The 14,286-nt window shown below is 40.0% G+C and overlaps 1 protein-coding gene across 2 annotated transcripts in view; it reads right to left on the bottom strand.

The window, feature by feature from the left end:
• Positions 1 to 9,748: 9,748 nt before the first annotated feature.
• Positions 9,749 to 14,286, bottom strand: part of PUS7 (pseudouridine synthase 7) — a 46,665-nt gene continuing 42,127 nt past the window's right edge. For both annotated transcript variants that reach the window (XM_065884058.1, XM_065884059.1), the window contains 4 exons: positions 13,980 to 14,081; positions 11,534 to 11,663; positions 10,513 to 10,604; positions 9,749 to 9,885 (listed from right to left, as the gene is read on the bottom strand). In XM_065884058.1, the coding sequence (XP_065740130.1) occupies positions 9,749 to 9,885; positions 10,513 to 10,604; positions 11,534 to 11,663; positions 13,980 to 14,081 (461 nt within the window). The remainder of the gene's footprint in view (positions 9,886 to 10,512; positions 10,605 to 11,533; positions 11,664 to 13,979; positions 14,082 to 14,286) is intronic.

The raw sequence follows: 14,286 nt of genomic DNA, 5'->3' as shown, positions 1-14,286 counted from the left end.
TACATTCAGAATTTTCTGAAAAGTAACTATCTCCAGTTTTGTGACTATCCATTATAAAGAATTTTCCATTTTCTGATTTATTTCCAGTTTTATTAGGCAGCCAGGCTTCCCTTTCTAGCATGCTTTTGGACTGTTTTTCTCCTGCCATCAGTTGGTATATGTACAGGAAGGAAGTACTGGACAAAGTAATTTCAAGAGCTCCCCGAGGGCAAGGTCTACTTAAGGATATATCAACACAGTGCTTTCTGTATACAGGCATACTTCACAGATATTGTGGGTTCGAGTCAGACCACCACAATTAAGTGAGTATTGCAATAAAGCGAGTCACATGAATTTTTTGGGTTCCCAGTGCATATAAAAGTGTTTTACGTTATACTATCTGTGAAGTGTGCAATAGCATTATATATATAAGAAAACAATGGAAACACCTTAATTAGAAAAATGGTTTATTGCTAAAAACTGCTAACCATCATCTGAGCCTTCGGCAAGTCATAATTTTTTTGCTGGTGGAGGGTCTTGCCTCGATGTTGATGGCTGCTGACTTCAGGGAGGTGGCTGCTGAAGGTTGGGAAGGCTACGGCAATTTCTTAAAATAAGACAACGATGAAGTTTGCCACATCAATTGACTCTTCCTTTAATGAACAATTTCTCATTGGTGTTTGACGGTATTTTACCCACAGAACTTCATTCAAAATTGGAGTCATTCCTCTCAAACCTTGCCACTGCTTTACCATCTATTTATTATTTAGAATATTTATGTAATATTCTAAATCCATTGCTGTCATTTCAACAGTCTTCTCGGTATCCTCGCCAGGAGTAGATTCCATCTCAAGAAACCACTTTCGGGCTTCCCTGGTGGCGCAGTGGTTGAGAATCCGCCTGCCGATGCAGGGGACATGGGTTCGTGCCCCGGTCCGGGAAGATCCCACACGCCGCGGAGCAGCTGGGTCCGTGACACATGGCCGCTGAGCCTGTGTGTCCAGAGCCTGTGCTCCGCAACGGGAGAGGCCACAACAGTGAGAGGCCCACGTACCACAAAAAAAAAAAAAAAAAAAAAGAAACCACTTTCTTTGCTCATCCATAAGAAGCAATTCCTCAACTGTTAAGTTTCATGAGATTGCAGGAATTCAGTCACATCTTTCAGCTCCACTTCTAATTCTAGCTCTCTTGCTATTTCCACCACATCTGCAGTTACTTCCTCCACTGAAGTCTTGAATGCTCTCAAAAGTCACCCATGAGGGTTGGAATCAATTTCTTCCAAACTCCTGTGAATGTTGATATTTTGACCTCTCCCCATGAATCATGAATGTTCTCAATGGCATCTAGAATGGTGAATCCAGGTGTTCAATTCATTTTGCCCAGATGCACCAGAGGAATCTCAACCTGTATTAGTTATAGCCTTACAAAATGTATTTCTTAAATAAGACTTTAAAGTTGAAATTATTCCTTGAACCATGGGCTACAGAATGGATGTTCTGTTAAAGGCACAAAAACATTTAATTTTGCTGCATATCTCCAACAGGGCTCTTGGATGACCAAGTGTACTGTAAATGAGCAGTAATATTTTGAAAGGAACCCTTTTTCTCTGAGCAGTAGGACTCCACAGTGAGCTTAAAATATCCAGTAAACCATGCTGTAAACAGAAGTGCTACTATCCAGGCTTTGTTGTCCCATTTATAAAGCACAGGCTAAGTAAACTGAGCATATATTCTTAAGGGCCCTAGGATTTCTGGAATGGTAAATGAGCACTGGCTTCAAATTAAAGACACCAGCTGCATTAGCCCCTAATAAGTCTTCAACCTGTCCTTTGAAGCCAGGCAATGACTTCTCCTCTTTAGCTATGACAGTTCCAGATGGCATCTTCTTTCAATAAAAGGCTGTTTGTCTACACTGAATATCTGTTGTTTAGTGTAGCCATCTTCATTAATTACCTCAGCTAGATCTTCTGGAAAACTTCCTGGAGCTTCTACATTAGCATTAGCTGCTTCACCTTGAACTTCTATGCTATAGAGATGGGTTTTTTCCTTAAACCTCATGAACCAACCTCTGCTAGCTTCAAGTTTTTCTTCTGAAGCTTCCTCACCTCTCACAGCCTTCAAAGAATTGGAGAGAGTTAGGACCTTGCTCTGGATTAGACTTGGCTTAAGGGAATGCTGGGGCTGGCCTGATCTTCCATCCGCACCTCTAAAACTTTCCCCATATCAGCAATAAGGCTGTTTCGCTTTCTTATCATTCATGTGTTCACTGGAGGAGCACTTTTAATTTCCTTCGAGAACTTTTCCTTTGTGTTCACAACTTGGCTAACTCGCCTCTTGGCACAAGAGGCGTAGCTTTCAGCCCACCTTGGCTTTCAACATACCTTCCTCACTAGGTGCAACATTTCTAGCTTTTGATTTAAAGTGAGACATATGACTCTTCCTTTCACTTGAACACTTAGAAGCCAATGCGGGGTTATTAATTGGCCAATTTTCAATTTTGTTGTGTCTCAGGGAATAGGGAGGCTGAGGAGAGGGAGAGAGACTGGGGAACAGCTGGTCAGTGGAGCAGTCAGAATACATACAGCATTTATTATGTTCACCGTCTTACATGGTTGCGGTCTGTGGTGCCCCAAAACAATTACAAGAGTAACATCAGAGGTTACAGATCACCATAACAAATAATGAAAAAATTTGAAATACTGTTAAGAATTACCAAAATGTGACAGAGGCGTGAAATGAGCAGATGCTGTAGGAAAAATGATGCCAATAGACTTGCTCAACCCAGGGTTGCCACACACCTTTAATTTGTAAAAATCACAGTATCTGTGAAGTGCAGGAAAATGAGGTATGCCTGTACCAGGAATGCAATAAACATTTGTGGAATGAATGATGCATATTTTTTTCTTTGTAGAATTACAGATATCAATAAGCTGTGCTGTATTTAAAGTACACTATATCTAGGGCTTCCCTGGCGCAGTGGTTAACAATCTGCCTGCCAATGCAGGGGACACCGGTTCGAGCCCTGGTCTGGAAGATCCCACATGCCGCGGAGCAACTAAGCCCCTGCGCCACAACTACTGAGCCTGCGCGCCACAACTACTGAGCCTGCGTGCCACCACTACTGAAGCCTGCACACCTAGAGCCCGTGCTCTGCAACGAGAAGCCACCCAATGAGAGGCCCGCGCACTGCAACGAAGAGCAGCCCCCGCTTGCCGCAACTAGAGAAAGCCTGTTTCAAAAATAAATAAATAAATTTATTTATTTTTAAAAAGTAAACTATATCTAATTTTGGATTTTCACTTTTTGGAGTTATCTATATCATGACTTCCTCCTAATTAAAGCACAAGGGCCCAGCCCTAAGTAGCCAGGGTGGCTCAGGAAAGAAACAGACTTTAACTCCACATTATTAGACAGAGTGGTATTAGGATCAACTAAGACAATATCATCTTTCCAAAGGGTCGAGTCAATGGAAGATGGCTTCCTTGTCAAATGAAGCGACTGAGTCCTCGAGACCAGGGTTTTTAAGAGTGAAACCTTCTGTCTTGGTCAAAACAGGCATCAGATCTTCCATAGCGAAAACTATTTTTGTAAATAGAAAAAAAATGTAGAAACAGGATGAATGTGGCCAATAAAGAGCAGCCGTGGATTGGGGACGTCTAAAGAGAGTAGCAGGGGTGCTTTTACCCACATGCTATTTGTGCCAACACAGATCTCAGAGGCTACAAGTGGAGTTGATCAGAGTTGAAAGAGAAGTGCTCCCAGGTGTGCCTAAGTGCCTTTCATTCCAGAGAGTTAAGGTTGAGGAATTCTTGCACTTAACCTCGAGCCCTCCCTGTCATGAAAATCCATTTTGGGGTTACTGTGGACTAGTTTACAAACAAAATCTCAACAAAGAATATCTCCTGCAACCTTTAAAACCCATTCCCCAAGAAAGTGATAAAACACAGGGACTGGGAGAAAATATATGCCAATTGTATATCTGATAATGTATCTAGAAAATATAAAAGAGGTCTTAAAACTCAACCACAAAAAGACGAATAATTCAATTTTAAAATGGACCAAGGATCTGAATAGACATTTCTCCAAAAAACATAGAAAAAAGACCAATAAGCACACAAAAAGATGTTCAACATAATTAGTCATTAGGGAAATGCAAGTCAAAACCACAATGAGATACAACTTCACAACCACTAGGGTGGCTATAATCAGACAGATATCAAGTGTTGGTGAGGATGTGGAGAAACTGGAACCTTCATACACTCCTGGTAAGAATGTAAAATGGTGCAGATGCTTTGAAAAACATTCTGGCAGTTCCTCAGAAGATTAAACACAGAGTTATGACCCAGTAATTCCACTCCCAGTTATATGCCCAAAAGAAATAACATACATCCACACGGAAACCTGAACAAAACTGTTTCTAGGAGCATTATTCATGACAGCCAAAAGGTGGAAACAACCCAAACATCCGTCAAATGGACGAATGGATAAACAAAATGTGGTATATTCATACATGGAATATTACGTGGCAATAGAAAGGAATGAAGCACTGACACCTACTACACCATGGATGAAAGTTGAAAACATTATGCTAAGTGAAAGAAGTCACAAAAGACCACAGCTTGTATAACTGCATTTATACGAATGATCAGAATAGACAAATCTATAGAGACCGAAAGTAGTTCTTGCCAGGGGCTGGGTATGGAAAGTGACTGCTGATGGGTAAGGGGTTTCTTTTTTGGGGTGATAAAGGTGGTGTAAAATTGATTGTGGTGATGGTTGCACAGCTCTGAATACACTGAAAAACCTCTGAATTACATACTTTAAATAAGTGAATTGTACAACATATGAAATTTATCTCAACAAAGCTATTAATAAAAAAAAAAACAAGGCAGAAACTTCAGCCCTGCTTCAATCGCCTTACCCCGCCTGCACAAACAACTTGGGTTCCCAGCTTTGGGTGCTAACCGGTCACAAAATCCTATCATCCCTAAAACCTCAATTTATATTCCATGAATTTGGAATCTAAAATCTAAACAGAAGCTGCACTAAAGATCAGCTCTGCATTACTTAGAGGAGAGAAAATTGCAGAACATCATCGGAACAGCTTAAGGAAAATTTCAGCATCCTGAAATATTTCCCATCTACATTAACAGCCATGTTTGCTATGTGCTCCCATAGTAAAAACATTTAGTCCCAATAACCATAAAATGTAATAATCAATTAAGCATTTTAAAATCACATTTAACTAGCCTTAATCCCAACTTACATATTCACAGTATGACAAATTAAACCTTAATACTGAAGGAATATTTACCATTATACCAATGACATGCAATAAAGAAGTGCTCTTTCAAAACCTTACGGTCGGGCTTCCCTGGTGGTGCAGTGGTTGAGAGTCCGCCTGCCGATGCAGGGGACACGGGTTCGTGCCCCGGTCCGGGAGGATCCCACATGCCGCGGAGCCGCTAGGCCCGTGAGCCATGGCCGCTGAGCCTGCACGTCTGTAGCTTGTGCTCCACAATGGGAGAGGCCACAACAGCGAGAGGCCCGCGTACCGGAAAAAAAAAACAAAAAACCGTACTGTCCAACACAGTAGCCACTGGCCACATGTGGCTACTGAACACTGGAAATGTGACTAGTCCAAACTGAGATGTGTTGTAAGTGTAAAATACACACTGTATTTTAAAGACTTACTACAAAATGGAGACTGAAAAATATTTAGCTTTGCATATTACAGGTTGAAATTATCTTTTAGATATATTGGTTTAGATAAAATATATACTATTAATCCCACCTGTCTCTTTTTAAACAGACTCAATGTGGGGGCTCAGGGCCCCCACCCGGACGAGAACATTTCAAATTACATACGCAGCTCACATGATATTTCTATTGGAAAGAGTTGCTCTAGAAAAACATTTAGAGCTTTTGAGGGGAAGGTAAGTATGCATCAGAAGACAGGGCTCTGAATAACTTCTATTATAGTTCCCTGTCGCCATCTCTTTTATATACTGGTCACTTTGCAGGAGTCTTTAGTATGGGTGGAAAAGCTGTAACACAAAGTCATCACCATACTTTCGAGACAACACAATCATACGGACCCTCCAACCATGCTTGCTTTCTGCAGCTGTTGCTTTCATAAGAAGCTACAGCATGTGCCAGCCAAGAAGGAAAGTTTTAAATGACATCAGTTAAGGATAATTGTTAATTATCCAGCAGTTCTGGATAATTTCCCCCTGTGGAGCAAAACAGCCTGAGAGCTTTAAGTATGGTTTGATTGAACCTTTGGACAAGGTATCTAGATGAAAGCAAGGGCAGTAAAAAGGATCACAGGTGATCCAGGAGGAAACCAGAACATGAGAAGCATTGAACTGAGTTTAAGGAAGACCCCTAGGGTGATCTACTTCAAGTGGGAACTCTTAAGCCATCAGTGTGAGCCCTGGATCTAATCGCAACGTAACCCCACCTGCACCTGTGGAATGCGTGTTACCTGAGCATTTGACTTTAATCATTAGCATCGCTGGATGTCACACCTCCTGTGTACTGGAATACTTCTGGTGACGGATTTGTTATCCAGAGCAGTGCTGTCCAATACAGCAGCCACTAACCACACAGACGGCTATGGAGCTGTTGAACTGTGGCTAGTGTGACTGGGAAGCTCAACTTCATTTTAGTTAACTTAAATTTAAATTAACACGCGTGGCTAGGGCTGCTGTACTGGCCGGCAAAGGTCTAGAGCCTTGCTTCCCAAGTGTGGTGTGCAGACCAGCAGCACAAGTACCTCTGGGAGTTTGTTAGAAACACAAGGTATTTCTGACTCCATCTGAACCTCCTGAAATACATCCTGCAGTAACAGCATCTCCAGGCGATTCCTATGCACATTAACGTCTGGAAAGCACTGACCCAGAGTAGGGGGTCTTAGCTGAATACTACACTGTATAAAAAGTTAGCACATACGTGTATGTATAGGTGTACGTATGTGTATATACATGCTTTTCCCCTTTCCTTCCCCTGAAGACAATGTCCACACTTTTTCCTTAGATTTTCCAAGGAGTTTGTGATCCAAAACAGAAGTTTTATCCTATAGAAATGTAGCCCCGTAAAGTAGGAAAGCAGATTTCATTGAACAAAGAAAAACTTTTAAATTACCCTTTGTTATGCAGGCACAGTCTTCAATTCATGAAGGGCAGAACCTGGCCATCCACGGCTTTGAGGTTCTTCTGCTGTGTTCTCACTTCTTCACCCATGCTACCCACACAGTTCATTCTCCTAGACTGTTTTTATGTTTCAAAATACCACATGTACACGCATTAGCACAGATAAGTAGTATAACATTTATATATATTCTATTTTGTATTATACACCCATACCCACACCCTGATTTTTTAGTGCAAAATTGGCCACAAAATGCACTTTAGTGCAAATACATACCGGTTTGTGCTAATTTGTACAGCCTGGAACAACTGGTGGAGTTTTAAGTACTGATGTGCTGTTGCAGCTGCTACCAATTTTTCGGTTGATTCAGGAATCAACCAGGAAAAAAAAAATTTTTATTAGTATCATAGAAGTCTAGTTGTTATCTACAACATGTAACCATGAAGATTCGGGAATCAGCCAGGTATCTTTTTAATTAGTATAATGGCAGTCTAGTTATAATCTACTACATGAAACCATGAACAAAACAGCTGATGGTCAGCCGGTGGTTATTTAGCTTACTTTTCCATCAGTAGATAGCGCTGGTTTTATATTATAATAAAAAACACTCATCCTTTATTATTTGTCTGGCAAAAATTTAGGAAACAAAGATTTCTTTTTTCAAAGATACTTTTATGTTGAGGATGCGGCTGTCGGCAGGCTTCGTAAACCTGCCTTACAGTATTCCTGCCCCCCGCCCCACACCTCCACTTTGTTAACAACAAGATGCTATGGCAATGATTTATTCCCAGTGGACTAAGTCCCTAGCATTAGATATGTCCCCAAGTCTCAAAATGGCTCTAAGAATCTGCCTTGAATCATTATCCTCCACTGCTGTTTAAGAGGAGACATGCACAAACTGGTAGTCAGCTAATGCAGCCAGGAAAATTAACTCGTCACAAAGAGCCACAAGTACCAATACTGCAAAAATGAAGAAAACATAAGTTTAGCCTCACTTTTTTTTTTTGTAATATAAATTTATAAATGCAGAAGTACGGAATGCACTTGCAACATGAAGAGTTAGGTTCCCTCAATAAATACTTTCTCACTAATCAGTCTGGTGAAGAATAACTTGCTAGCACTGGAAAGTACAAATAGACAAATCATACATTTAATACATTTGGCCCTGGTGGGGCAAAAGATTCTTTAGAAATTAGCCAGCTGAAAGGGTAATTTACCAGGAGGGTTCTAATCTTTTTTTAACCTCTGCAATGTGACAGACATCATTAAAATACCAGGGCTAAAATACAATTTTCCACCTTGTTTCCACTGCCAGATACAGGATGAATGTCATCCACATTCCCGTGGTGGAGTAGGGTGGCTTTTCTCTATCCCTTTCTTTTCCATCCAGAAAGCACGCTGGAAGGCAAGTGAGTGGTGCTACTGTAAGAATAACCTTGATGCCAGTCTAATATGGTCAATCAGTCACACAATTGGACACGCCATCATATTATCTCACGCCCAGTCACGACACACCTTTTCTGAGGATCTCTCATTCACTTAGTTTCTCGCCTTCAGCAGGGCCAACATTCTCATTTGCATTCAGTTTAAGTATTTATTCCATTTATTAACATAACCAGTAGAACTGAGTGTTTTAAAATATTTATTATATTTCGTTCTAGAAATGATGGTACAATTACGTCACACACCTTTGGGAAGGCATATTTATGCTTTCACACCAGAGCAAAGTTTTATGCATGGCCAGAACTGGAAATACCTAAGCCGTGAATAACAAAGGATAATGCTGTTGATAGGAGGAGCCCTTGTAAGTTTTCAAAAGCTTTCTTCTCTATCATTTATTTTTGGGCAGATATCAATCAGTCCAGTGGAAGGAGTTCTGAACATAAAAGGCACCTAGAATAAAAATTAGACCTTAACTAACAAAAAGAGGCGCACATGTTTACATCAAGAAACAAAAAGCCCTATTGATGCAACTCTCCTGCAAGCCAATGATAATAATAAATGCAAAAGCTATTGCAACTGAAAAGTCTATAAACACTTACCTGAACCTGGTTCATGAGCCGGATAATGACAATCACTTTGTGTTTTTAAACTTGTGGATGTTTTATCACCATTTAAACAAGCATGAGTACTGTTATTTATATTCACAGGTTCTAGGGGGAAGGCTCACTCTAATTATTTATCCATAGCCAAGATTTGTTTTGTTTTCTCTTAAATTCCATTGCTATGTACTCCATCCATGGATGCGTTAAAAATTACTGTTGCCAAAAAAAAAAAAAAAATTACTGTTGTCCTTCGAAGAATGTAGCAAAACCTAAAACTGCTACTTTAAACCAAATTCCTTTAAATGATTATAAAGCCAGTAAAGCTGACGTTTTACTATGATTTAAGCACCTGAAATATATTCTAACCAACTGATATTCTCTGAGCTAGAATTAGGATCCTCAAAATTTGTATGTATGTACAAATATTGCAAATTAAGCTAATAAAAACTTGGAAAAATACAAATAGCTTTTTTAGTACAAAGATCCAAAATCCACATAGGGGTCTGTACTAAGAGGAAAATGAACAGGAAGCCAGCAAACGTGTCTGCATTTTCTAATCTGGAGACAAAGGCCTCAGCGGAGCCAGGTGGTATTCAGCTGGGTCTGGTTCTTTATGCTGGTATCCATTTTTAGCACTTCGCGAATGGCCATGGTCGCGTAGGTAGAAGGAGGGAGAGAAAAATCCATCTTCAGAGCTCTGTATTTGCCTTCTGCCAGGCAAGAAAGAACAGTCAGAAAGTAAGGCAGCTGCAGACAGACTGGGGCGAGTCACATAATCTCTATACAGATAAAAGAACTGTGCTCCTTTCTTCAGCCTACTTCCCATGGGGCCTCAGAAAATGAGGCATGGGAGTACGAGATCTGTGAGTGAAGGATCCACCTGAATCCCTATAGTAATTCTACCTGGAACCTTCATAGAAAGGGTAGGTGACAGAAGAGCATAGGAGAGAAACACACATAAAATGAAAAAAAAAAAAAATTTACGCTACAGGGTGAAAACAGACAAAGGAATGGCAACAAGAATTTGACAATGAAAAGGCATTTTAGACTCTCTTGCTAGGTTTTCACTTAACTTTGTTAACTTTCTATGGGAGTGGGGAGGATATTCAATCACCTAATATCACAACCTTCTATAATGTTCATTCATTTTCAGTGGGAAATACTCTTTTAATCACTGACCTCCAACTGTAATCATAAAACTAAGATGACAAAACACAAAATAGAAATCATAGAGTGGGTTGGGAGATGGTGGTGATTGTAAGTTTTTTTTTTAAATATGTTTTTGTATGAGAAAACATTTCAAAGTTGACACAGAACTGATGGCTGAGTAAACTTACCAGAAGCAAACACTGGTGGTGGTTTCCCTTCTAGGTTGTCCACATCTGTGTTGAAGAGTGGAATTTTAGGATCATCATATGCAACGACTTCCCTTTGAAACATATGAAGAAAAGTGTGAATGTGAATTTCCATAACAGGCACTAAGTTACTCATCACCATTTGTTTAGCAAGGAAAACACACAGGCCTAGTGTAAATAATTCTAGGTGGGAGTATTCAATAACAGAATACGGCCATATTTTATACAGAAATACTATATAGCAAGGTGACAGATGATGCCAGCCTATGGTAAAAATAAAAAATGTTTCCCTAGGATGGACATTCCTTTTGTATGTAGTTGGTAAGTAGTAAACTTCACTTGGCAGAGATGCAATTGAATTAATCACAGCATGTGTACTTTCTCCAGGGCGGTTATCACCACTAACACCACCATGTTGCTGTGAGAAACTGCTCTCTGGCAAGATGGAGGCCAACTCTGTCAGCCTCTTCCCACAATCCAGAGAAGAGGAGGGAAAAGGAAAAGGGAGAAGAGATGGAGAGAAGGAAGAGAACTTCCTGACAGTGGGCAACTAGTCCAGGGTTTAATTTTTTAAATTATCAAATAAAGCTTTACATAATACTAGGTATTAAAGTATTTTAAAATGGGTAATACAAGTATCTTTTTCTCTCTAGAAACATGATAATGAAACAACCATATCAGTGTGGAACTCACAGCTAATTCTGAGTAAGGTAACTTGAAAATCTCAGTTTTTTAGGAATAGGGAAAAAGTTCATTCTCTGCACATCTCTTCAATAATTTAGCAATGTCAGTAAGATGTAAACTTAGCCACTTTCACTATATATTTGAATTCATTTATCTCCTGATAATTTGAAAATTACCAGGTAGTAGCAGTAATGAGAATAGTATTCAATAACAGCAATAACACTTTTATGCCAGGCTGTAAGCAATGAAAAATATTTATATAATGAAAAAGGTTAAAATCTAGTAGTTCAGTTCTATTTCATTCCAGACTATTACTCACCAGCTGACATTCTGCGGACGAATAATGATCTTTCGGTAGGCCCCTGATAAGGAATAATCTCTAATTTTGTGTCTCATGTTGTCAATATCAAGATTGTCCGCTGTGAGCATTTCCCTGTAGGCTTCACTAACTAATATAAAACAAAATCAGTTGGAATGCAGCATGTCAGCAAGCTACCTTGAACTATAGAGAGTAACATAAATTCTGTCACCTTAACAAAATTAATCATCTCAATTTACAATCCAATCTGTTCTATGGAATTAAAACGTACTGACTTACTAACTAGTACCAGGTGTCTCCAGTTTAGGTTTGGCCGACTCGTACTTTATTTTTGCAACCAGGCACAGTATCTGGGGTTAAGGGTCCCAAGATGGCTACAAAAGGCCATTTCATCAGAAGTTACTCAACTACAATGTATATGTACTCAGAGTTGGAAGAGACCATATACAGAGCCTCTAACTCCTTCCGGAAGAAGGTAGTTATAAATGTATAAAAATAAGAGACCTGGGAACACCATCTGGCTCACCCTCGCACCTGATGTAGAAACTTTTTTACAACACCAGAGAGAGACAGTCATCCAGCCTTTGCTTTCACGTCGCCATTTATGGGGAGCTACCACTTTGTGAGGCACGCAATTATTGGAAAATTTTTTCTGTGCCATGCTGAAATATGTCATCGTGTGACTGCTGTCAACTGCTTTGGAACACAGATTAATTGCTTTCTTCCACATGTGTTTGTAAGTACTGGGCCTTTAAGCCATGATCTCCTCTAGACCAACAAGTTCCTCCAACTGTCCCTCCTTTGATATTTCTGTACTCCCCACCGACCCCTCATCTGCCTTGGGTAACAGGCTTACGTTAATAGTAACACCAGATACTTTTCATGTAGACTACCACCAAACTGGCCTTTTCCATCTGTACACTTGATCTTTGAACGTAAACATGAGAATTTACATTTAACCCTATTAAATGCCCTCTGCAGTTCTTTTTAAATACTTATTTTCCATATAATTAATATTAACTATTTTGGGTTATACTACTTGCAAATATGATAAGCAGATTTCTTTACTCACGTCATTCGTAAAAAACGTTGGTTAGACCAGGGTCAAGGAAAGACTCCCTCACGACCCACTTGTGAGGACAGCAGGGATCCCTAACTGAGCACTGCTGACACCAAGTGTGCCTACGTCATGAATCCACATGCCTGAACCACCACCCAGCCAGCCTGTGAGCCCCTGTCTTGGCCACGAGGTCTCCACAATCGGCTCTGTCAAAGGCTAAGCTGAATGTATGTTTTAACTGATACTAACTAGCCCAAAGTTTCTGACCTTGAGAGGTACCAGAGAGTAGAAAAGAATGCTTTCTTTTTCTCTCCTGGAAAGAGGGCAAGTGTGGCTCCAAGCATCTCAGTGCCTTCCTTCTCTACCTCCTGGTACTGGTCTCCGGTTCCTCGCTGCATCATCTGTGCCATCCACGCAGCACAGGCAGGCCACCCCACCCTTGTCTACCGCCCTTATTCATTCTCCCTCCTCTTGTCTAATCCTTTTCCCTCCATGAGGCCAACCTCACACAGCAGTCTGATTAGTCAACATGTAAATGGCAGGCTACCACTCCACTCTTTTATAAGTATTTGCCTTATCAAAGAAGGGTGTTAATCCTCATCATTTTGTAATTTCAAGAAATATAACGTTGATAAGTAAACTAATTCTGGGATCTTGAGAGAAAAGATGTTTTAACAGGAAAACACCTCCGACAGACCAGCCCTGGTGAGGAGTAAACTTCCAGAGTCAGTTCCACCAGGGTAGTCCCATGCTCAGGGCTGCTTTCTTTTTTACAATTTCTGAATCCTTCAAGAGTAAAAGTTCCAATTCCCCTGTCAAAATGGCATCCATGAAGGTACAGAAGTAATTCTTATCAGCCTCTGGGGAATGGGAAATAAGGGTAGGGAATGCTAAGTTTCCAGTTTATAAACTTCTGAGCTCACTGACTCTTGAAACACATGAACAGATATTATTTAACGCGGTTTAAAAAAAAAAAAGGTTAAAAAAAGCAATGTTAAAGTATAATTATCCATTCTCTTTCTCAATGACTCTTTCCAAACCCTTCCATCCTTAGTAAGAATTAGTGAATTTCAGAAATTTTAAATAACAGTGCCAATAATAACAGCCACAACAATAAGGATACCAACACTATCACCATCACCACCACCTCCACCACCTGGTTTCTTAATTTAAATCATCCATCTGAATGCATCTATTTCAGGGGGACTTTTATAAGCAAACACGGCTTATGTATGTTTGAAATCTAAACATTTTTTTTCAAGTCGGATGGAAATTAAGGTTCTAAAATCATATTTAAAATACTGATTTTTTTTCCCTCTCTCGACTCTTGGCTGCCAGTGGCTTAATTATGTCTGACTTTAACTATCTTCCCCGGAGGGAACTTACTTTTATGCTGGGGGTAGATAACATCAAAACCAGGCAAGGGCATTACCACATCATGGATGGAGTAATTATTAACATCGTCTTCCTCAATACAGACAACTGCAGCTGAAAATATACCAATGGATAAATTAAGAAGAATTAAGGAAACAGGCAGTATTTCCACAAGTCCAACCTTCTAAAATTACACAGCTAAGCAATCAGAAATGCAAGCGTGCCCAGGTTCAGTGCCCCATGGAGCTCAGAGAAATTAATTTGCCTTTCTGTCTTTTCTATTCTACCCGAAAAATAAATATCGTGGATTCAGAAAAAG

Source organism: Phocoena phocoena, chromosome 9, assembly GCF_963924675.1.
Source record: "Phocoena phocoena chromosome 9, mPhoPho1.1, whole genome shotgun sequence".
Taxonomy (NCBI): domain Eukaryota; kingdom Metazoa; phylum Chordata; class Mammalia; order Artiodactyla; family Phocoenidae; genus Phocoena; species Phocoena phocoena.
Note: the sequence above shows the minus strand (reverse complement) of the source record. Positions and strands in the feature narration are given on the sequence as shown.